The sequence below is a fragment of the Thalassophryne amazonica genome, chromosome 10, assembly GCF_902500255.1.
Source record: "Thalassophryne amazonica chromosome 10, fThaAma1.1, whole genome shotgun sequence".
NCBI lineage: Eukaryota > Metazoa > Chordata > Actinopteri > Batrachoidiformes > Batrachoididae > Thalassophryne > Thalassophryne amazonica.
In genome coordinates, this window is record NC_047112.1 from 54,398,802 (window position 1) to 54,421,843 (window position 23,042).

The 23,042-nt window shown below is 39.7% G+C and overlaps 1 protein-coding gene across 2 annotated transcripts in view; it reads right to left on the bottom strand.

The window, feature by feature from the left end:
- The window catches only part of si:zfos-943e10.1 (GRAM domain-containing protein 2B), a 30,062-nt gene extending 17,466 nt beyond the window's left edge, over nt 1-12,596 (bottom strand). For both annotated transcript variants that reach the window (XM_034180021.1, XM_034180020.1), the window contains exon 1: nt 12,396-12,596. In XM_034180021.1, the coding sequence (XP_034035912.1) occupies nt 12,396-12,487 (92 nt within the window). In that variant the 5' untranslated portion in view covers nt 12,488-12,596. The remainder of the gene's footprint in view (nt 1-12,395) is intronic.
- Between the last annotated feature and the right edge of the window lie 10,446 nt (nt 12,597-23,042).

A 23,042-nucleotide genomic window follows, 5' to 3' on the forward strand; every position in this document is an offset into this window, starting at 1 on the left:
CACCAGCTTTTCTGAGGCAGGCTATGTAGGCGGGAACAATTAAACAGCAGGAGGGGGGACGGCAGAAATGTTGGGGGTGGGGGCAATAGTGTCAGGTTATTGTGAGTTTAAAAGCCAGCTTTCAATAACCAGATAGTATGTAAATGGGGCTGCATTAAGCAACAAAAGCTTGGTTTACTGAGGGACAGGAAGCAAAAAGTTTGTCATGCATAATGCAAAGTCATGAGTCAAACTGTAGCTTTTTTTCTTTAAATTCAAGAAGCCCAGCTGAGGGCCATTTTCCAACAATGAGCCATTTTATTACCATCCAGCCTAGGACAGACTTCATGAAATTTGTCTCAATTCAGCCACCATGCACAACTTATTACCTTTCCCGTCTGACTGCCATCTGCCAAGTTCACTCTATAAACCTCATGGCTGAGCATAAGAGGAGCAGTTAATAGATTTTTTTTTTTTTTTAACTCAAATGGTCCAGGTTTGACACTTGCTACAATCACATGGTCTCTCGAACTCCCTTAGCGCAAGTGCAAATAAGTGCAGCAGCACTTTTAGAATTTGCTGGCCCGCCCTGACCAGCATGACATTGTGAAAAAGTAAAATAAACCTTCCTTCACAGCCAAGTGGTCAAAAGGGGAAACCTATTCATTTTCCCGATATCAATAACTCAAACTTGATTTGTTTGTGTACGTATGATTACTTGGAACTAGTTCCATCTTGTGTTTGTCACGCTACCGTTTAAATCTACAGATAAGACTTGCACAACATTTGTGAGGAGGTACAAACCTACTTGTTCTAGCAATGTTTGTCTTCAAGACAAAAGAAAAAAGTACTATCAAACTGGACACTAAATTTAATTTCCTGTTCCAGTTAACATGTCAAAATGGTTACTGATGAAGTCTTGGGGTGACAAATGAAATAATCAATTCTAAGTATTAACTAATATTGACACAGATAGTACCACGGGCACTTCAGCACACCTTTTAGATTTCGCCCTGCACCTTTTTTTTTTTATCTGAATATCTAACATAATAGAAGTGATGGTCTGCTTTACACAGTAAATATATTCCAGGACAGAAAGTCTTTGGGGGTTTGTTCTAGTGTATTGTTATGAGTCTTTCACTGGCAGCTTGTGATTCAGATGATCCTAGGAGCTCTGCTGCAGGTGTCAGCTGGTCTATGATGACAAAATTGTGTCTATATGGAGTCCTTAGGTCTGAACTTTCACACAGCAAACATTGTGGCAAAAAAAAAAAAAAAAAAAAAAAAAAAAAAAATTGGAATTTGCATGTAAGGCTGACAAGGAAAAATGAATTCTAAACTAGGAGCACATAAGCTTAGCAGGTTGTGTGATAGCACCCCCTCCTGGGTGGCTGTGGGCACTTTTTTTTTGAACCACCATTTCTGTACCATCCCATCAAAACTCGTTCAAGTCACACTAACACAAACAGTGCTTCACCAAGACAAATGGAAGAGCATTTAAGTGGCGTGAACCAATCCGGTGATACATCACAGCAGCAGAATACTGTGACAGTCCAGTCTTAAATTTTTACACTCTAAACAAGATAAAATTTAAACTAATTTAGCAGGTCAACACAACCCATTAAATAAGATGAAAAAGTCGACAAAAAATAACCTGACAATGCTATTCTGGGTTGTACTGAAAACTGAGTGTGTGTTTAATAGCTCAGTCGGGAAGGAAGAGCCTGAAGCAGGCCAGTGGTGAAGGTAAAATAATATCCAGCCTGTGGCAGCCTGCCAAGATCCAGTCAGCAAGAAAACTGCATGTGGAAGCAGACCCAGAGGATCAGCGCATGCTTCTGTGTGTTTGAGATGCAAATCAAGTGAATGGTACACACTTCCAACCTCTTTAACTGGCACAGAAGCAGAGAGTCTTTCTTGGATGTAATTCACACTGCTGTAAAAGACAGTGCATTAGCAGTGGTGATGGCATGTTAAAGTTATAAAATCCCTGTCTGACTTTATTAGACACCAGAGCCCTCTGTGACTTGTCAATGGAAAGACCAGCTGCAATTCTAGTCAGTGCATGCCAGCTCACCAGTAGTGTAGCAGCACATTTCAGAATTGTATCAATGCTCTGCTTTACTTCAGGAATTGCATTAATGCTCTGCTTTGCTTCAGATATGTACCAAGTCTACTTTTGACAGATGTTGCCTCTGAGAAAGCCATCAGGTAATTCTTTCCACATGAATGTTGTTTCTCATTTGGTGCCTTTCAAATAGGAAGAGAAACGCTCATGTTTTTTCTCTTGCTAACAGGCACTGAATGTGTAAAAATAGACAAGATAATTGTAAAGGTGCCCTGACACTTCCACGGCTTTGGTGCACGCACTTGCACACCCTGTATCATGCAGGAGAGTAAACTTGCCGTTAACTGGTATAGACCGAATGTGAGAGGGGCATCGGTGTGTGCAATTGTGCAAAGAGAATTTTGAAATGTTCAAGAAATATTTCACGCATAAATGTCGTGCAACGTGGCGCGATCTGCTCGCCAGCACTACGTGCAGCTCCTCAAGTAGAGTAAAGAAGTGAACAGAGCAAGTGGTTGCATCAGAGCGCAGCTCGTCTGAACGATTATAACAAGATGTTAAATCGGTCATAAACATATTTTTACAGCTGCACACAAGAAGAAATAAAACATGCAACTGTTTTACCAAGCCATGACAATGTAAACATGACAAATAATTACCTTTTTAGACTGCTCCAAATGCATTCTCCAGCTCATTGGCGCGCGCTCGCCTGCGAACAGCTCTGGCTGGAGCGGTCCTCTGTGATTCAGGAAGCGATTAGAGCCGTTTTCAGCAGCCAACTTGCAGAGAAAATGATTAATCTGCTACGAAATAATTATTTTAACATACACAGCATCCAGCGCATGGCAGCCGGTGGCACAAAGCACGGCGTAAAAGCTGGGAACACAGCAGGTGGGATTGTCACGACGACGTGCGTGCAAGTGCACGGATCAATGTCACGCAAGTGTCAGGGCACCTTAAGGATAAATGTGATTTTAACAACTAAAACAGGGCCACCATGTTGTTCAATCTGGTCTTGACTATAGACTACAGCACAACACCTTAGGAAATCAATCAATAAACATGCTTAAAACAGACAAAAAAAAAAACACACACAAAAAAAACACACTGAACAATATAGCATACTTAACTGAAAAATCTGATTTGAGCAAGATTTATTTATTTTAATTCAGAAACCTAAACAAATCTAGTGTCACAGGGAGCAGGTATACACCTAGATATTTTGGGGATAATTTGCTGAGGTTTGCCATTTTCCTCACTGCATTCGCAATGTTTCAGATGTTAAAGTACAAATAAATAAAAATCAAGGGCATTATTGCAACAAAAAGTGAGGCGCTCCACCCTTTACTGACTGTTGAAGGTCATTTTTAATGTACTGTCATTTTTCCATATATATATATAACCTGAATTAAAAAAAAAAAAAAAAAACTTTATAATGAAATAAAGCTATGACTCTCAGAATTTCATAACCACACAAATGATTTTCTGTTGTTAAAACACAAGTTTACTGGTCAAATCTGAACAGACAATCAAGAAAGGTAGACACAATTAAATAAAAAGGTTCATCAAACAAACAACCACTGGAACAGCACTTCACTTGAATCTGTGACAGCGCCATGGGAGAGATAATCAGCAGCAGACTAATGGAACCAACATGCAATGTCAAACAACCAACCCTTCATTTAACAATAAACAACTGCAAATGTGGTTTTCAGCCTCCAACTTGGCATTTTTCTCCAAGCCCGCAGCACATCACAAAATTCTGACTTACAGCATCTTCACTGACCACAGCAGACCGGGAAGCTTTCCCTAAGAGCATCTCTGTGGAGCCAACCGGACGCCTACAAAGCTGCCGCGCCCTGCCTATTCTGGGCACCTCCAATGAAACAAGCTTCCACTGCACTGTGTCCTTTCCCATTCCAATAAAACCTTCTTTATTTGTGACTCTGCATTTTAACAGACGCAAAACATTCAAAGTGAAACTAGGTACAGTTGTACTCAAAGATTTACATACCCTGGCAGAAAAGTTTTTTTTGACCATTTTTCAGAGAATATGAATAACACAAACTTTTTTTCACTCATGGTTAGTGGTTGGGTGAAGCCATTTATTGTCAAACAACCAGGTTTACTCTTTTAAAATCATAATGACAACACAAACTACTCAAATGACCCTGATCAAGAGTTTACATTCTCCTTTTCTTAATACTGTGTATTGTCTCTTTAACATCAGTGACAGCTTGGAGTCTTTTGTGGTAGTTTTGGACGAGGCTCTCTGATGGTAAAGCTGAAACTGAATGTCTTGGACTTTATTTACATTAATTACAAAGAAATACAAACAGTATGGCACTTTATGGTAAATCTGAATGGAGTAGACAGTTCTCAAAAACTGAGTGACTGTACAAGAAGGAGAAGAGTGAGGAGACAGGAAGAGTGCATAAACTGATGACATCATAGCGCACAGCCCAAGAACTGTCAGCAGAGGAAAAGATGAAAGGGCACGAAGTGTGTGTTGGTCCCAATATGGATATTACAGATGTTTTTCTCATGGATAGTCTGACAGTGAACAGCAGCCAAAGCAGCCAGCTTGATGAGGATGCACTGGCGAATTTGGAGAGCAGTGCACGCGAGCCAACACGACAAAAGTTAAAGTAAGCCAACTTTTTATGTACGCGTTTGCTGGGTGTTGTGCGTTTTGAAATGACATTAAATACTGTTAATGCGATTCCACGTGTTGTGTATCTCAGTAAGTGATAATAATGCAAATAACATGCAGTTGCCGTGCGGTATGCATTTTCAGAGGCCCAATGTCCATGCCCAGTCGCCCAAAATGACAGATATTCGCCAGAGTTAGAGTTAGGGCGAATAGCTCTCATTGCGGGCGATGACATTTTCTGGGGGACTCAGAAAATGCATACCGCCTTCCAAAAGCATCTTATTGTATTAATATCTAACTGCTGACTGGGGTACTTAAATGCCCAAAGTTTCAGACCTGTCAGATGTTTGCATATATGAGCTCACAGATATGTTCTGCTATAGTTTCCGGAGATGACTTGTTTTGACTAAGATAAGTGTTGTGTAAATTATACAGACCATACAGGAAATCTACCCATATATCATATCTAATAAAACAGTTGATGGCAAATTAGGAACACATCCTTTTGTGGCATCACAGATAGTGATTACTTCTTTCAAAAAAAAAAAAGAACTTTTAAATATAGTTTCTGGAGAGGACATTTTTGACAGACAAGACATTTTATTTTTGAATGCCTGTTTCAAGTCGTATCCCTAACAGGCAATGATCCTGGGAGTTAGATTGTTCAAATCAAATCAAATAAATTTTATTTATATAGCGCCAAATCACAACAAACAGTTGCCCCAAGGCGCTTTATATTGTAAGGCAAAAGCCATACAATAATTACAGAAAAACCCCAACGGTCAAAACGAGCCCCTGTGAGCAAGCACTTGGCGACAGTGGGAAGGAAAAACTCCCTTTTAACAGGAAGAAACCCCCAGCAGAACCAGGCTCAGGGAGGGGTAGTCTTCTGCTGGAACTGGTTGGGGCTGAGGGGAGAGAATCAGGAAAAAGACATGCTGTGGAAGACAGCAGAGATCAATCACTAATGATTAAATGCAGAGTGGTGCATACAGAGCAAAAAGAGGTGAATAAAAAGAAACACTCAGTGCATCATGGGAACCCCCCAGCAGTCTGAGTCTATAGCAGCATAACTAAGGGATGGTTCAGGGTCACCTGATCCCGCCCTAACTATAAGCTTTAGCAAAAAGAAAAGTTTTAAGCCTAATCTTAAAAGTAGAGAGGGTGTCTGTCTCCCTAATCCGAATTGGGAGCTGGTTCCACAGGAGAGGAGCCTGAAAGCTGAAGGCTCTGCCTCCCATTCTACTCTTAAAAACCCTAGGAACTACAAGTAAGCCTGCAGTCTGAGAGCGAAGCTCTCTATTGGGGTAATATGGTACTATGAGGTCCCTAAGATAAGATGGGACCTGATTATTCAAAACCTTATAAGAAGAATTTTGAATTCTATTCTAGAATTAACAGGAAGCCAATGAAGAGAGGCCAATATGGGTGAAATATGCTCTCTCCTTCTAGTCCCCGTCAGTACTCTAGCTGCAGCATTTTGAATTAACTGAAGGCTTTTCAGGGAACTTTTAGGACAACCTGATAATAATGAATTACAATAGTCCAGCCTAGAGGAAATAAATGCATGAATTAGTTTTTCAGCATCACTCTGAGACAAGACCTTTCTAATTTTAGAGATATTGCGCAAATGCAAAAAAGCAGTCCTACATATTTGTTTAATATGCGCATTGAAGGACATATCCTGATCAAAAATGACTCAAGATTTCTCACAGTATTACTAGAGGTTAGGGTAGTGCCATCCACAGTAAGGATCTGGTTAGACACCATGTTTCTAAGATTTGTGGGGCCAAGTACAATAACTTCACTTTTATCTTAATTTAAAAGCAGGAAATTAGAGGTCATCCATGTCTTTATGTCTGTAAGACATTCCTGCAGTTTAACTAATTGGTGTGTGTGCCTTTAATACCTATGGAATGGTTATACAGTAGACTTTGATAGGGAAATCAGGACAGTGGTTATCTACTAAATAAATAATAGTTCTGGCAGCCCATCAAAGTTAGACATCATGGAAATAACAGACATTTTAGTAAATCTGGTATAATTAGAATTCTGCTGGTAAACAAAAGGGGTTATCAAACCAAATGACCATTGCTGCTGATAGACCAGTAGTAGTTACCCAAGTATGGCAAGCTAAACTTTGTTAGTTATTTCCACCTTGTCATTAACCCAAACTTTATCTTTAAAATCCACTTATGTACCCTGACTGTAAAACAGCCTAACTATTTAGTGACCAACACATTTAGCTCTTTTGACATTTTCACCTGAATTACAAAATGTTGTGAGATTATATTTCCTGGAACAGACTAGCCTGTAAGAATACAAACATGTGTATGGCCAACTACACTAGTCAAGTGCTGCACTCTTTAAACTGAATGAGAAAATAAATAATTACAAATGAAATGTCACCCATGTTGTTTGAAAATTCTTCAGAACACTTAATAGACAAGTGCCTAAATTGCAAAACTGGTTACAAATATGCTGAATTGACAAGCTTTATTTCACTTAATTGTAGCTAGCTGCCAATAGCTGAGCACAGAAATGATAATGAATGGTCTTATCTCATTTAGATTAATCCAACTTGACATTTACACATCTTAATACAACTTTTTAAAAAGCAACTTTAGGCTGCTAAAAGTCAATGTGGTCCAAAAGATTTCAATTCAGTTTTATCTGGCATTGGTTCCCAAACAGTTTTAGAGTGAATTTTAAAATGTTAACATTAACTTTTCCAGCCTTGTTTTTCTGACCTGACAAAATGATTCATCAATAAAGTCAAGTTAATAGTCAGTGTTACTGTATAAGCTGCAGTTATATATTATGATGACGCAGAAGTCGTCAAAAAGTTACCAGAGATTATGATGTGCTAGAAACTGGTTTGTCTTTTTCATTTGCATCCATAATTATCTTCATCACTGCTTAAAATGTTCAACAATTTCAACAGGCCTTTCACTGTAAAATATTAATGTGCAAGTCATGTTGGTGTAGTGTTTGAACCCTTACAGTTTGTTGAAGTCTTTATATTTAGGTCAAAAGTAAATTAAGACCATATATGCACCAAAAAAAAAAAAAAAAAAAAAGGCATTCTTCTATTACAGAAAATTTTCCAATATGAAGCTACAAACGACACTCTCAATATGAATAACGATGATGCTCTTTCTAGGCATGTTCCACACAGTATGGATGTTGTAAATTGGAATTCCCAGACTGCACAAAAAAATGCAAAGCAGTTGCACAGATCTGGTAGTGTACTTCAAATTTCCAGACTGTCTATGCATTTCAGCTCAATGAAACCCTAATCCTAAACCATTTAAGAGAAAAACTGCAAGGCAGCTGAGACAAAGGTTTACAGAGCATTTGCAGCAACTGTCACACACCGGTGTATCATTGGATTTTTACGAGCCTCACAACATACTTCCACCACAGTGGAACACAAACAAAAGTGTACCATCACAGCTTACCGTATTTTCTGCACCATAAACTGCACCGGATTATAAGGCGCGCCCTCAATTAGCGGGTACTTAACCCTTACAAAAGGCGCACTCTAAAACATAGTCTACAAAAAAAAAAAAGGTCATGGAACCAAAACGGTCAATCAATCAATCAATTTTTTATAGCGCCAAATCACAACAAACAGTTGCCCCAAGGCGCTTTATATTGTAAGGCAAGGCCATACAATAATTATGTAAAACCCCAACGGTCAAAATGACCCCCTGTGAGTAAGCACTTGGCTACAGTGGGAAGGAAAAGCTCCCTTTTAACAGGAAGAAACCTCCAGCAGAACCAGGCTCAGGGAGGGGCAGTCTTCTGCTGGGACTGGTTGGGGCTGAGGGAGAGAACCAGGAAAAAGACATGCTGTGGAGGGGAGCAGAGATCGATCACTAATGATTAAATGCAGAGTGGTGCATACAGAGCAAAAAGAGAAAGAAACAGTGCATCATGGGAACCCCCCCCAGCAGTCTACGTCTATAGCAGCATAACTAAGGGATGGTTCAGGGTCACCTGATCCAGCCCTAACTATAAGCTTTAGCAAAAAAGGAAAGTTTTAAGCCTAATCTTAAAAGTAGAGAGGGTGTCTGTCTCCCTGATCTGAATTGGGAGCTGGTTCCACAGGAGAGGAGCCTGAAAGCTGAAGGCTCTGCCTCCCATTCTACTCTTACAAACCCTAGGAACTACAAGTAAGCCTGCAGTCTGAGAGCGAAGCGCTCTATTGGGGTGATATGGTACTACGAGGTCCCTAAGATAAGATGGGACCTGATTATTCAAAACCTTATAAGTAAGAAGAAGAATTTTAAATTCTATTCTAGAATTAACAGGAAGCCAACGGTGAGTTTATTTGAACTTTTTAACAACTTTGAACTACCGGTATTTAACAATATGGTACTCACATTATTTTTTATTATGGTTCTGTCACAAATCCATCGAAGTCCTCATCTTCTGTGTCTGAATTGAACAGCTGGCAATTTCGCCATCATACACACCAGGTTCCCGCTCATCATCGCTATCATTTTTGCCTTCAGCCGAATGGTGACTGCAGAGACGCTTCTCCCGTCTGTTCTTTGTTCAATGACCCATTGCTCGAGTTGGTCTTCTAGCTGTGGCCAACTTTGTTTCCACGGAAACTCCGTTTGGTCTTTTTAACTTGCCGCAGTTCATTTTCTTGTTTCCTCTCACAGCTGCTCTATTCCCATGAACAACCGCATAACTGATAGCCTGCAGTTTGAATTGTGCCTCGTAAGCATGTCTCTTCGCTGGCACCATTTTCCGGGGTCCTTAGACAAACAAATGTTGTTTTGCAGGATACCTGTAGTATACGGTAACTACCGGAGGAGTGGCGGAGGTAAGTGTACGTACCACGGACTCACGGACTCTTCTCCGATTGGTTTATTGCTGGCAACGTACATACTCTACGCTACCAGCGTACGTACTTTATGTATTACGTCCCTGTGTCAGCGGGAAATGGTCCGATATTCCGACGGTCAAAGACAATGGTCGTTTTTACAGATTTTGGAATTCAGTGCGCACATAATGCGCACCGGATTATAGGGCGCACGGCCGATTTTTGTGAAAATTTAAGGCTTTTAGGTGCGCCTTATAGTGCGGAAAATATGGTAATTGAGTCTCCTGTGTATTTAGCAGTACAAAGTCTGCTTCAAACAGTTCAGAAAGATGGTTGACAGAGCTGCCAACTGTCCCGCATTGGGCAGTATTTACCCACATGTCCTGCAGGAGTGTGTGGGGGACGCCAGCAGTTGTGTGGGTCTGGACATGCCCCCGGACCCCACGAGTTACGCGTTGCACCGTGTTCCGCATTGGTACATTCAAATGAGCAAAACTGAACCTGATACACAACAGAGAAAGAAATAGACACAGAAACACAGTATTTACAGGAATTCAGGCTCTTTTGTGCATTGGGCATAAGCCTAAGAACTATGGATCAGGTTATTATTAATGATCAATGTCCAGGTACTCCAGTTCAGGAACCGACTTAAAGAGGCTAGCTGGCATCAAGAAAAGATAATCCAGCAAGACTGAAATCCACATTTTTCCCCAATACTGATATCTGAGTATTTCGAGTAATGGATTTTCGCTCACAAAGGACAAAACGTCCTGTCCCATCGTAATGTATTCCAATAAAAACCTCTTGCATGTACCGGACAGAGCAGTCTGGACGTGCCCAGCAACAGCGGCTGCACTGAAAGGTGCAGGACACGCAGGAGCTGAAAATATTGCAGGAGTGTGCAGGAGGCCTGAAAAAAAAACCCACTTGTGTGCTGTGGTGGCTGCTCTATCACTGTATTACGTTACTAAGCCATATATTGATTTATAAACACAAAACTGTCAAAAGGGGTAATAAGTATAAGTGCAAAGATGATTGAATATATCATCAGAGCAGTCCTTTCGAATGCATACCGTTGGAAATTACAGCCTGTTTGCTTGAATTTTTTTTATGTGGGTGGGGGGTCAACTTCACTGGGCTCAGGCACCTTATATAGGCAAGAATTAATCTTGTGTGGATACAATTAACTATTTTACCAAAAATACAATGAAAACCACGCTCCTGCCACAAGCAACTGCTGAGTTTGAAACCACAAAAAAGTCCTGTAATTTCCGATGGTACACAAACGCAGTAGCAGCGATCTGTGTGGTGTTCAAAAGGACTGCTCTGATGATATATTCAATCATCTTTACACTTACATTTCTTACCCCCTTTGACAGTTTTGTGTTATAAATCAATAGACATGGCTAAGTAAAGTAATACAGTGATATAGCAGCCACACAGCACACCAGCATTTTTTTTTTTAGGCCTCCTGCGCACTCCTGAGATATTTTCGGCCCCTGTGCTTCCTGCGCCTTTCAGTCGATCCCCAGCAACAGAGTTATTAAATTAAGTTCAGCACTGACAATCACTGTTTTGAGGAAAGTGGGTATCGTACTTTCTTTATTAAAAGACTGGGCATTTATTTTTTTTTCAAACCGTGCTCAGACATGGGACCTGAAAGAGATAGGGTGTAATTCAAGACCAGTGTTTATTAACAAAATGCTGCTTGTTGCCTGCACTGTAATATGGTATTACTTTCACACATATCCCTGGGTGTGACGAACCAAACCGCTTTCAGAGCCCTCTGTGTAGCTGCAAACCCTCCCCGGATGACTGAGAATGCAAAAGGCTGTGATTTGTCAATTTTACTTTTTCACTCCTTCCTCTCCTGTTATATTTTCAAAGTATTTGCAGTGTGCACACCAATTACATTTCAATCATGGATCAAATACATTTGGTAAAAAAGTCTTCAAATATGACCAACTTCACAAAAAGGAGTCAGAAAAAGACGCTCAAATGACCCGCAATTCATGGAGGAAAATTGTTACATACCATAATGTTGGTTTGGAGGTTGAGGATTGCATTAGGAAGTGGAGCTCAGTGAGGGACAAATTAATAAAAAAAAAAAAAAAAAGACACTATGGAGAACTTTAAAGGGTCACGTGCATATTGACATCATTATGGTCACAGAGTTACAGAAGCATAAATCAGGCTTTAGAATTTTAAAAGGTACCACACCACAGTGGACTTAGAAAAAAATGTATTTTGTCTGTTTTATACATATCACAGATTTTGTCCATTTTACACATATCGCGGATTTTGTCTGTTGTATACATGAAACGGATTTCGATCATAACAGACAAAATTCACTGGTCCACCTGAATCCATGATATAATATATTAGTTTATACTTTTATAGCAGCACGTGACATACTGACCTCTGTGACGAAATCACCAAACGAAACATTTTGTAATGACGATTTCATGTAATAAATTTAATAAATAAATGCCAGACGCATCGAGACAACACACACAAACAATACAACACTATTCATACGGGTTACACCATTCTGACATTTAGATTTTTAAACTTGGATATGAATAATAAGATGGTTTTATATAATCGCAAATGTAAGCATCTTCGGCCACGCAGACAGCTAACAGCTTCGCTTTATGGGCCTGTGCCTGACAAGTCTCCTTTTGAACTATTTCATTGAATAATATACACGGACCGCAAATTCCAGTGAAACTAAACAACAACAACATAACGGGGAATATTACTGAAAGCAAAGAGATGCTAACTGCTAGTATCCACCCGGTTAGTGATGCTCACCGGCAGACGGCCGTCCCGCTAGCCACGTTCACTCCACTCACCTTTCCTTCATGAAGTGCTTGATTCTGACAATGGCCTTCTCGTCTATCTTCCTCAGAAAGGTTTTCAATCTCTCCCTCTTGTTTTCAAGCATTCTTCTGACAGCCAGTGATGGTCCGTTCTCCACCGGACTTATTTCTGCTTCTTTTTTTATTTCTTGGCTCTCCTCCTCACTTCATCTTCGGCTGATTAAGATAATGACCTTAAATCGGACCAAGTCATGCAACCAATCAGAGTTGCCGACGACTTGGAAAAAAACGGTCATGTCAGACTGTTACTCCAATCACAAATGGAGCGGTTAGTCTGGAAAGACCGCCCATTACCTAATATGGGAGGAGGGTTGGTCCTTATTGTAAACGTACGACCGTGCTGCTTTCAGGCGCAGGCATTGACTGTCAGTCGAATATTTCCATGTCAGCTCACCGTATGTTCACGTACTCATATATGTGGAATGAATATAGTGTGATTTAATTGAGTATTGCATCACATAACGCCACCCCAGAGAACATACGTGTGCTGATTACTGTTTCAGTATGTAGCTGTGAAATGTTTGTTGATTAATCAACTAGATGATTAAAAAAAACAAATAATCTCCATACAAACCCAATTCCAATGAAGTTGGGACGTTGTGTAAAATGTAAATAAAAACAGAATACAATGATTTGCATATCCTCTTCAACCTATATTCAATTGAATACACCACAAAGACAAGATATTTAATGTTCATACTGATAAACTTTAATGGTTTTGTGCAAATATTTGCTCATTTTGAAATGGATCCCTGCAACACGTTTCAAAAAAGCTGGGACAGTGGTATGTTTACCACTGTGTTACATCACCTTTCCTTCTAACAACATGTAATAAGGCTTTGGGAACTGAGGACACTAAGCTTTGTAGGTGGAATTCTTTCCCATTCTCGCTTGAGGTACGACTTCAGTTGTTCAATAGTCTGGGGTCTCCGTTGTCGTATTTTGCACTTCGTATTTCAGTGGGCAACAGGTCTGGACTGCAGGCAGGCCAGTCTAGTACCCGCACTCTTTTACTATGAAGCCACGCTGTTGTAACACGTGCAGAATGTGGCTTCGCATTGTCTTACTGAAATAAGCAGGGACATCCCTGAAAAAGATGTTGCTTGGATGGCAGCATGTGTTGCTCCAAAACCTGGGTGTACCTTTCAGCACTGATAGTGGCATCGCAGCTGTGTAAGTTGTCCATGCCATGGGCAACTTACACACCCCCATACCATCACAGATGCTGGCTTTTGAACTTTGCGTTGGTAACAATCTGGATCTTGTTTTTCCTCTTTTGTCCAGAGGACACGACATCCATGATTTCCAAAAACAATTTGAAATGTGGACTCATCAGACCACAGCACACTTTTCCACTTTGCGTCTGTCCATTTCAAATGAGCTCGGGCTCAGAGAAGGTGGCGGCATTTCTGGATGTTGTTGATGTATGGCTTTCGCTTTGCATGGTAGAGTTTTAACTTGCACTTGTAGATGTAGCGACGAACTCCGTTAACTGACAATGGTTTTCTGAAGTGTTCCTGAGCCCACGCGGTAAGATCCTTTACACAATGATGTCAGTTCTTAATGCAGTGCCACCTGATGGATCAAATATCACGGGCATTCAATGTTGGTTTTTGGCCTTGCCGCTTACGTGTAGAAAGTTCTCCAGATTCTCTGAATCTTCTCATTATATTATGGACTGTAGATGATGGAATCCCTAAATTCCTTGCAATTGAACATTGAAAAACATTGTTCTTAAACTGTTGGACTATTTTTTCACGCAGTTGTTCACAAAATGGTGATTCTCGCCCCATCTTTGCAAACATCTTTTGTGGTGTATTCAACTGAATATAGGTTGAAGAGGATTTGCAAATCATTGTCTTCTGTTTTTATTTACATTTTACACAATGTCCCAACTTCATTGGAATTGGGGTTGTATTAATGAGACAAATGTAACTCCACAGAAAGTTAGCTTTGAGTTAGCAGAAGTTAGCTTGCACACTAACATCTGCAAATTATCTTGTAAATCAGTTCAAGGTTGTTATTAGTTTCCAAGAACAGCATTTTCAGTTTTAGAAGTGTTTATTTCTCGCTAGGTTTTACATAATATATGAGAGAAGTGTTATTTCAAGCCTAAAACAAATCAAAGTTAGCAGCTAGCGAAACCAGAACGTGACATCACCACACTAACATCCGCTAAATGTTTTGTAAATCCTTCCAGAGGTGGTATCAGATTACAAAAACAACGTTTTCAGTTTTAGAAGTGTTTATTTTATTTATTTACTTATTTATTTTATATTGCTCTAACTGTGAACAAAAAAGCAATGTTTACTGTTTCCGCACTCTGGCAAAACAATTTTCTTCGGGATTAATAAAGTTCTTCTTACTCTTACTTATTTCTCGCTAGCTTTTACATAATATATGAGAAAGTGATGTCACCACGCTAAAGTCCGCCAAATGTTTTGTAAATCCTTCCAGAGGTGGTTTCAGGTTACAAAAACAACATTTTCAGTTTTAGAAGTTTTTATTTTATTTTATTTTATTTATTTTATATTGCTCTAAAAAAAAAGAAGCAGTGTTTACTGTTTTGGCACTCTGGCAAAACAGTTTTCTTCGGGATTAATAAAGTTCTTCTTAATCTTACTCTTACTTACTTAATTCTCATTAGCTTTTACATAATATATGAGAAAGGTGTTATTTCTAGCCAAAAACGAAGTGAAGTTAGCAGCTCGTGACATCAGGAAGTGACGTCACCACGCTAATGTCTGCGTGATCATACCATAAAATTAATTACAAAATGTGACTTTTTAACCTCTTAAAATACCTCTTAAAATAGGTCAGGGTTAGCCATCTTTGAACTTGTCCAAGGTCTGTGTCCTGTTAGATAATATCTGTGCTAATTCCTTATTTTATGTTGTGTTATGGGGCACACAAATCTATGATTATTTTGAAAGGTCCCCGCTAAAAGTCAAATTAAGGCCTGAAAAGTCTTGTTTTTGACTTGTGAGGCATTTCATGTATGTCCATATGTGAACTGCTGCTTACTCTAGTCTAGAGACATGCCCGCTAAGTAGATCTGCACTGTGTGGACATGCCCACACAATCTGTGGGAGACATATGGAGAAGCCAGAAGGGGCATGGTTGACAACAACAGATCCTTTCTATTTAAAGCAACAGACATGAAAAATATTATTTTTATAGACTCTACCAGAGGTGGGACAAAGTCACTGTCAAGTCATTCTCAAGTCATCAATCTGCAAGTCCCAAGTCAAGTCTCAAGTCAACTTGGAAACAACTGGTGGTCATTATGACTTGAGACTTGACTTGGGACTTGCTGACTCATGACTTGAGAGTGATTTGATGGTGACTTTGTCCCACCTCTGGACTCTACCATGGTGTATTTATGGTACAGTCTATGGTGTATTTTTTATTTGTTGGTTAAAAAAAAAAATCAGTTCTTTTAAAACACCCTTGGTGTCCTATGCTGTATTAGCTTGCTTAAAAGATGCATAAAATTCTAGATTTTTTTTCTTTTCTCATGTTTCATATGAAGTTGTTTTAATAGTTTTGCATTCCCTGTCAGTCAAAACAAAGGATTTTATTTAACGCATTAACAGTAATTTTTAAGTTCTCTGGACAAAAACAGTGCTGTGTTGTACATCTCATCGGCAATCAAAATATTTTTGCTCTTTAAATTACGTGCTTGGGGTATTGATGACTTTATTGGTAGCTGGTTTAATTGATATTTGTGGAAAAAGTCAGTGTGTAATCAGTGATGGTGCCAAAATGTTTTAAAAGGAGTTCAACAGGGATCAGTACTAGTAGTCTTACTTTTATTTACTCTTACTGTCCATTCCCAAAAATAATGCAGGTAATATTATTTTATATGTCACTGGCAGTTCAGGGACTATCTTAGGAAATTGAAAACAGGATGTCAAAAAATAATGCCTTTCCCCAGGGGGAAATAGGATATTGTTACATATTGTAAATTACCACATCCAGGTCTGGATTATTATGAAGGAGCACCATGAACAAAATATTATTCTCCATTGCAAAGTGTGTTTTTAATTGAAGAATCAATAGTTTTTGAGTTATTTGCACTCACAAATTATAACCACTATTAATTGTCTGAATTATTATGGTTTAAGCTTTACTTTTTCCTTTCAGGTGCCTTTGTTGATGCCAGTACACTGTATTTATCCATGTTTGGATCCAGCATCTAGAAAGGAAACACAAAAATGTCTTTTTTGTGTTCTGTCCACAACCCAAAGATGCGCAGTTTATTGTCAGAGAAAAGAAACTAGTAATAAATTAATAAAAAAAAACAAAAAACAAAAAAAAACCCAGAACATATTCACATTTAAGATGCTGAAATCAATGAATTTGGATATTTCTAAAAAATGCCAGCAGTTTCTTTCAAAAGAGTTGTTAATTAATGGCAGATTAATAATTAATACCCCTGGGATAGGTTCCAGCCCCCCACGACTATTAACCGTAATAAACAGGTTTAGAGAAGGAATGGATTAATAATCAATTCATCATTACAGCTCTGAACCAAAAAATGAATGAACCTTTATTTGTCTTCACATGAAAACCATCAAAGGCCGATGACTCAGATAGATGGTCATTTTGTCTGTTGGTGGCTCTTTTGTAGGCGGAACAAAGGGCAGCGTCTGAGCATATTACAGGAAAAAAAAGCAGCAGCTCATGGCAAAGTTAAACACTTACATGACCAGCAGACCAAACCCACATGTTCAAAGTTTACACTGAAGTCATGCTGGATGACTTGTGTATGACTGGACTACTGTCTGAATTTAAAATGGGTGAGGGGCCTTTGGGACAAGCAATATTCAAATATGGTTTGACCAGCTGGAGTGAGTATATTGTGAGAGATTACCCTGACCTCTGACCTCACATGTGGTTGCACGGATGGAGCTCAGGGATCTGACCCTGATCAACTGAATTGAACACTTTCAAACTTTAATGATCCAGCTGTTTCCACTCTCGCCCTATAACTGCTGGAATAGGCTCCAGCTCCCCGTGAGCCTTGATTGGAGTAGTTGACTAAAGAAAATGAATGAATGAATCAATAACTAAAAAAGAAGTGACAAGATGCTTTAGAAAATGATTCACTGTTTCTAAATCACTAAACAAACCAGTTTCAGAAAAAAGGTTCATAGTGCAGCAAATAACTGAAACAATACTTCACATGGTGATACAAGCACCTAATCCAGCACAAATTCTCCTTAAACATTGCTCTTTTGAAAAAAACAACGGGGTCACTTGAAGTTTCAATATGCGGCCACGTTGGGGTCAATTGAAGAATTACACAGGGGTTAAAATATAAAAATGCTCCAGTCATATTGAAAACTATACCACATTATTTTTCTGATTGTAAAGATTCCAAAAAGGTATAGTTTGGACTATCTATGACTGAATTCTATAGAGTTACAGGGTAAAAACAACAAGAATGGTGACAAAGTTCAGTTTCAGTTTGTACAGGGGTCAAAAGATAGAGTTGCTCCAATTTTAGTAAAAAATGGTGCAAATTGTTGATTGAGCTACTGGGATTAATAAATGGAATAGTTTTGACTGTGTTGAATGCTTGGTCTCTAAAGTAAAGGTCAAATAATGTTGACGTCCATTGATTTCTATGACATGTGACATATGTTACCCCGTAACGTGATGACTAAGTATGATACATGGTGCAAACTATTCCTTTTTGAGACCCTATTAACTCAACCAATAATTTGCATCACTTATGAACAAAATTGGAGCAACTCTAACTTTTGACCCCTGTACAAACTGAAACTGAACTTTGTCACCATTCTTGTTGTTTTTACCCCATAACTCTATGGAATTCAGTCATAGATAGTCCAAACAATACCTTTTTGGAATTTTTACAATCAGACAAATAATGTGGTATAATTTTCAATATGACTGGAGAATTTTTATATTTTGACCCCTATGTAATTCTTCAATTGTCTCCTATGTGGCCGCCTATTGAAAATTCAAGTGGCTCGTCAGTTTTTTCAAAAGAGTAATATACACTCAACAAAAATATAAACGCAACTCTTTTGTTTTTGCTCCCATTTTGTATGAGATGAACTCAAAGATCTAAAACTTTTTCCACATACACAATATCACCATTTCCCTCAAATATTGTTCGCAAACCAGTCTAAATCTGTGATAGTGAGCACTTCTCCTTTGCTGAGATAATCCATCCCACCTCACAGGTGTGCCATATCAAGATGCTGATTAGAGACCATGATTAGTGCACAGGTGTGCCTTAGACTGCCCACAATAAAAGGCCACTCTGAAAGGTGCAGTTTTATCACACAGCACAATGCCACAGATGTCGCAAGATCTGAGGGAGCATGCAATTGGCATGCTGACAGCAGGAATGTTAACCAGAGCTGTTGTATTGAATGTTCATTTCTCTACCATAAGCCGTCTCCAAAGGCGTTTCAGAGAATTTGGCAGTACATCCAACCAGCCTCACAACCGCAGACCACGTGTAACCACACCAGCCCAGGACCTCCACATCCAGCATGTTCACCTCCAAGATCGTCTGAGACCAGCCACTCGGACAGCTGCTGAAACAATCGGTTTGCATAACCAAAGAATTTGTGCACAAACTGTCAGAAACCGTCTCAGGGAAGCTCATCTGCATGCTCGTCATCCTCATCGGGGTCTTGACCTGACTCCAGTTCGTCGTCGCAACTTCACACAGCCATTGAAGAGGAGTGGACCAACATTCCACAGGCCACAATTGACAACCTGATCAACTCTATGCAAAGGAGATGTGTTGCACTGCATGAGGCAAATGGTGGTCACACCAGATACTGACTGGTATCCCCCCAATAAAACAAAACTGCACCTTTCAGAGTGGCCTTTTATTGTGGGCAGTCTAAGGCACACCTGTGCACTAATCATGGTGTCTAATCAGCATCTTGATATGGCACACCTGTGAGGTGGGATGGATTATCTCAGCAAAGGAGAAGTGCTCACTATCACAGATTTAGACTGGTTTGCGAACAATATTTGAGGGAAATGGTGATATCGTGTATGTGGAAAAAGTTTTAGATCTTTGAGTTCATCTCATACAAAATGGGAGCAAAACCAAAAGTGTTGTGTTTATATTTTTGTCGAGTATATAAGGTGTACTTTTGCCAAATTTGGTGCTTGTATCACCATTTGAAGGATTCCTCACTCAATATTCTTTTATCTGCTGCACTATCAGTCTTTTCAAAAATACAATAAAACAAATGCTGAGACCTGCCCCGACTCTGTGAGACCATCTCCACAAGACAAAATACTGGTTACACACATGCCTTTTAATTGTGAGGATCAGAGGGTGCTGTGGAAATGGTGACACAGTCGGTGTGTGGCAAAAGGTAAAACAAAAGCTTCAAGGATTTGTCTTGTTTTTATTTCAAACTGTATGATACTTGGAGATGGAGTCTTACCTTACCAATGACCATGAGAATTTTCTCCTTCAATGCTGCAATGCTTGAGTGACAAATAGGTGCCAAGAGCCAATCAGTGCCTGATGTTCACGTTGATAGCAAAATGATTCCCTCACGACTTCACAATTGATTGACACGACTGGATCTAAACCCTCTTTTTTAGGGGTGGAGTTGGATAAGGGTGGATGGACAATCAAGATTGCCAAATGCTAACGAAAATGATTCACTTTTTTGAAATTCTCGAAACAATAAATTAATCAACTGCTTCAGAAAATGATTTGTTGTTTCAAAAGCATGAGAACTTTGCCAATTTACACAGTTGCTAAAGAAAGTAATTCACGCTTCCAAAATACTTGTAACACGAAACAAAGCAAGTGCTTCTTAAAATGATTCAATGTTTTGAAATACTTGAAACTCTAAGGAAAGAGTTGTTTAAGAAAACGATTCAGTGTTTTAAAATGACCAAAACGGTAAATGTTCCAGTTGTTCCACTGTTTCCAAAATGGTCCAACTCGATAAAACACAGTGGATTATATCACTGGTGGACTTACATACAGTTTCATAATTTTTTACAGTTTTTAAACTGTGATCAATGCAATGTGTAGGAATGAAGCTCTGTGTCTGTATGGCCAAGGATGCGTCACATCTGAACAGATCAGTGAGTTACCGTCAAAACGCAGTTCTGTCTATTTACAGCTAAACTGTCACAAGGTCTTTGTGAAAAAACAAACTGTGAGTGCACTGAAAAAGCAAATCTATTGTGAGTATTGAAAGTTTTTTTTTCTCTCTTGTCAGGCATCTCAGGCATTGCCTCGTCGCCTGGAATAGAAGAAGCAGTGTGCACTGGCGCGTGACGCACTAAACATGCCACCCTCACACGGTCTGGCCTACCCGCCAGCCCCCTGGTGTTCTCTTCATTTTGCCAGGAAAGAAGAAAGAGAGGCGGAAATCAGCCTTAACTGGGAAATATGTGATGTAACAAGGGGGAGCAAGATGTGATGTAGGCAATGCCATTTGTAGGCATTATTTTTTAAACATTATGTATTGCCAGAACTGCACTTTGATATGATTTAATACTTTGAATAGACTGGTAAATTCTCTCTCTCCCTCTCTCTCTCTCTCAGGTTTCTTTCTGGCTGTATTTTTTAATCTGAAGGCGAAATGCACAAAATTGTCCCGTAATTCGTCATGTGATTAACATGGAATATTGAAATGCGTCACCTTAAATGCTAGAAGCTTAAAGGCGCTTCCCTTCATGACCGTTTGAGCACAAAACTGAGCCCACAGATTTTATCCTCATTGCATTGTTATTCTGTATAGCGTAAGAAGCCCACACAGGGAATAGGGCAGTGCAGGCTCGTTTGGGGGCATGAGCTAAAGGGGTAAAATATGACGCACGTAATTTTTCTACTTTCAGGGTACAAACCACGGCATGTTCAATAGAGTTTTTGAGCAAATTACATGTAAAGTGAAAATGCAGAGAAAAAGTGATGATGCGGTGGGAAAGTGGACATGTGTGGCAGTTTGTTTATGATCCGAAGCACAAACGTGTCGAGGCAGTTTTGCAGGTGAGAGAACGGAGCTACTCTGGTTAGCTGTGTAGGCTAACACTTACTGACACGACGTCTCCCACCTCCTCGCCTTTTTTCTCCACCGCGAACGGAAAAAAAAACTTTTTGCGACTGCTTCGGTGACTGCAGCTGAAAACAAAACCGTACACCATTTATCCGTGTGAAGTTATGCTCTATAAATGGAGGTCCCCGTAAGTGGTCAAATCCCGCAATATCACGGAGGGTTGAAACGAGACTACGGTCTCCTATAGTTGATCAAATCTTATCCATCTGGAGCTAGAGCTCAACAACCACACAGTAGACCTTCTCCCTATTTGTTTTGATGTTAATCCTGAACCTCAAATCAAAATTTGAATACGCCTCACTCTGACAATGTATGGATGCAAAACTGTGAATTTCTTAGCTCTTTCTCCATCATCCCAGCAACAACTTGGTGGATTTGCTCCATATATTTGGAATGATGTTTCTCCATCATCCCAGCAACAACTTGGTGGATTTGCTCCATATATTTGGAATGATGTTTCTCCATCATCCCAGCAACAACTTGGTGGATTTGCTCCATATATTTGGAATGATGTTAGTACCTCTGCCTGCTCTGAGTTGCATCACAATAAAACACTTGAACGTGGGAATACTAATTTATGGCCACAAATACTAAAATTTGACTTTATAAATGTTGATGTGGACATTTCTTGCTGCCTATTGGTTGTATGATGACCACAGCATTTGACAGCCCTTACTTGGTGAATCAATTCAATTCAATCAATCAATTTTTTTTTTTATATAGCGCCAAATCACAACAAACAGTTGCCCCAAGGTGCTTTATATTGTAAGGCAAGGCCATACAATAATTATGTAAAACCCCAACGGTCAAAATGACCCCCTGTGAGCAAGCACTTGGCTACTGTGGGAAGGAAAAACTCCCTTTTAACAGGAAGAAACCTCCAGCAGAACCAGGCTCAGGGAGGGGCAGTCTTCTGCTGGGACTGGTTGGGGCTGAGGGAGAGAACCAGGAAAAAGACATGCTGTGGAGGGGAGCAGAGATCGATCACTAATGATTAAATGCAGAGTGTGCATACAGAGCAAAAGAGAAAGAAACAGTGCATCATGGGAACCCCCCAGCAGTCTACGTCTATAGCAGCATAACTAAGGGATGGTTCAGGGTCACCTGATCCAGCCCTAACTATAAGCTTTAGCAAAAGGAAAGTTTTAAGCCTAATCTTAAAAGTAGAGAGGGTGTCTGTCTCCCTGATCGATTGGGAGCTGGTTCCACAGGAGAGGAGCCTGAAAGCTGAAGGCTCTGCCTCCCATTCTACTCTTACAAACCCCTAGGAACTACAAGTAAGCCTGCAGTCTGAGAGCGAAGCGCTCTATTGGGGTGATATGGTACTACAAGGTCCCTAAGATAAGATGGGACCTGATTATTCAAACCTTATAAGAAGAAGAATTTAAATTCTATTCTAGAATTAACAGGAAGCCAATGAAGAGAGGCCAATATGGGTGAGATATGCTCTCTCCTTCTAGTCCCCGTCAGTACTCTAGCTGCAGCATTTTGAATTAACTGAGGCTTTTTAGGGAACTTTTAGGACAACCTGATATAA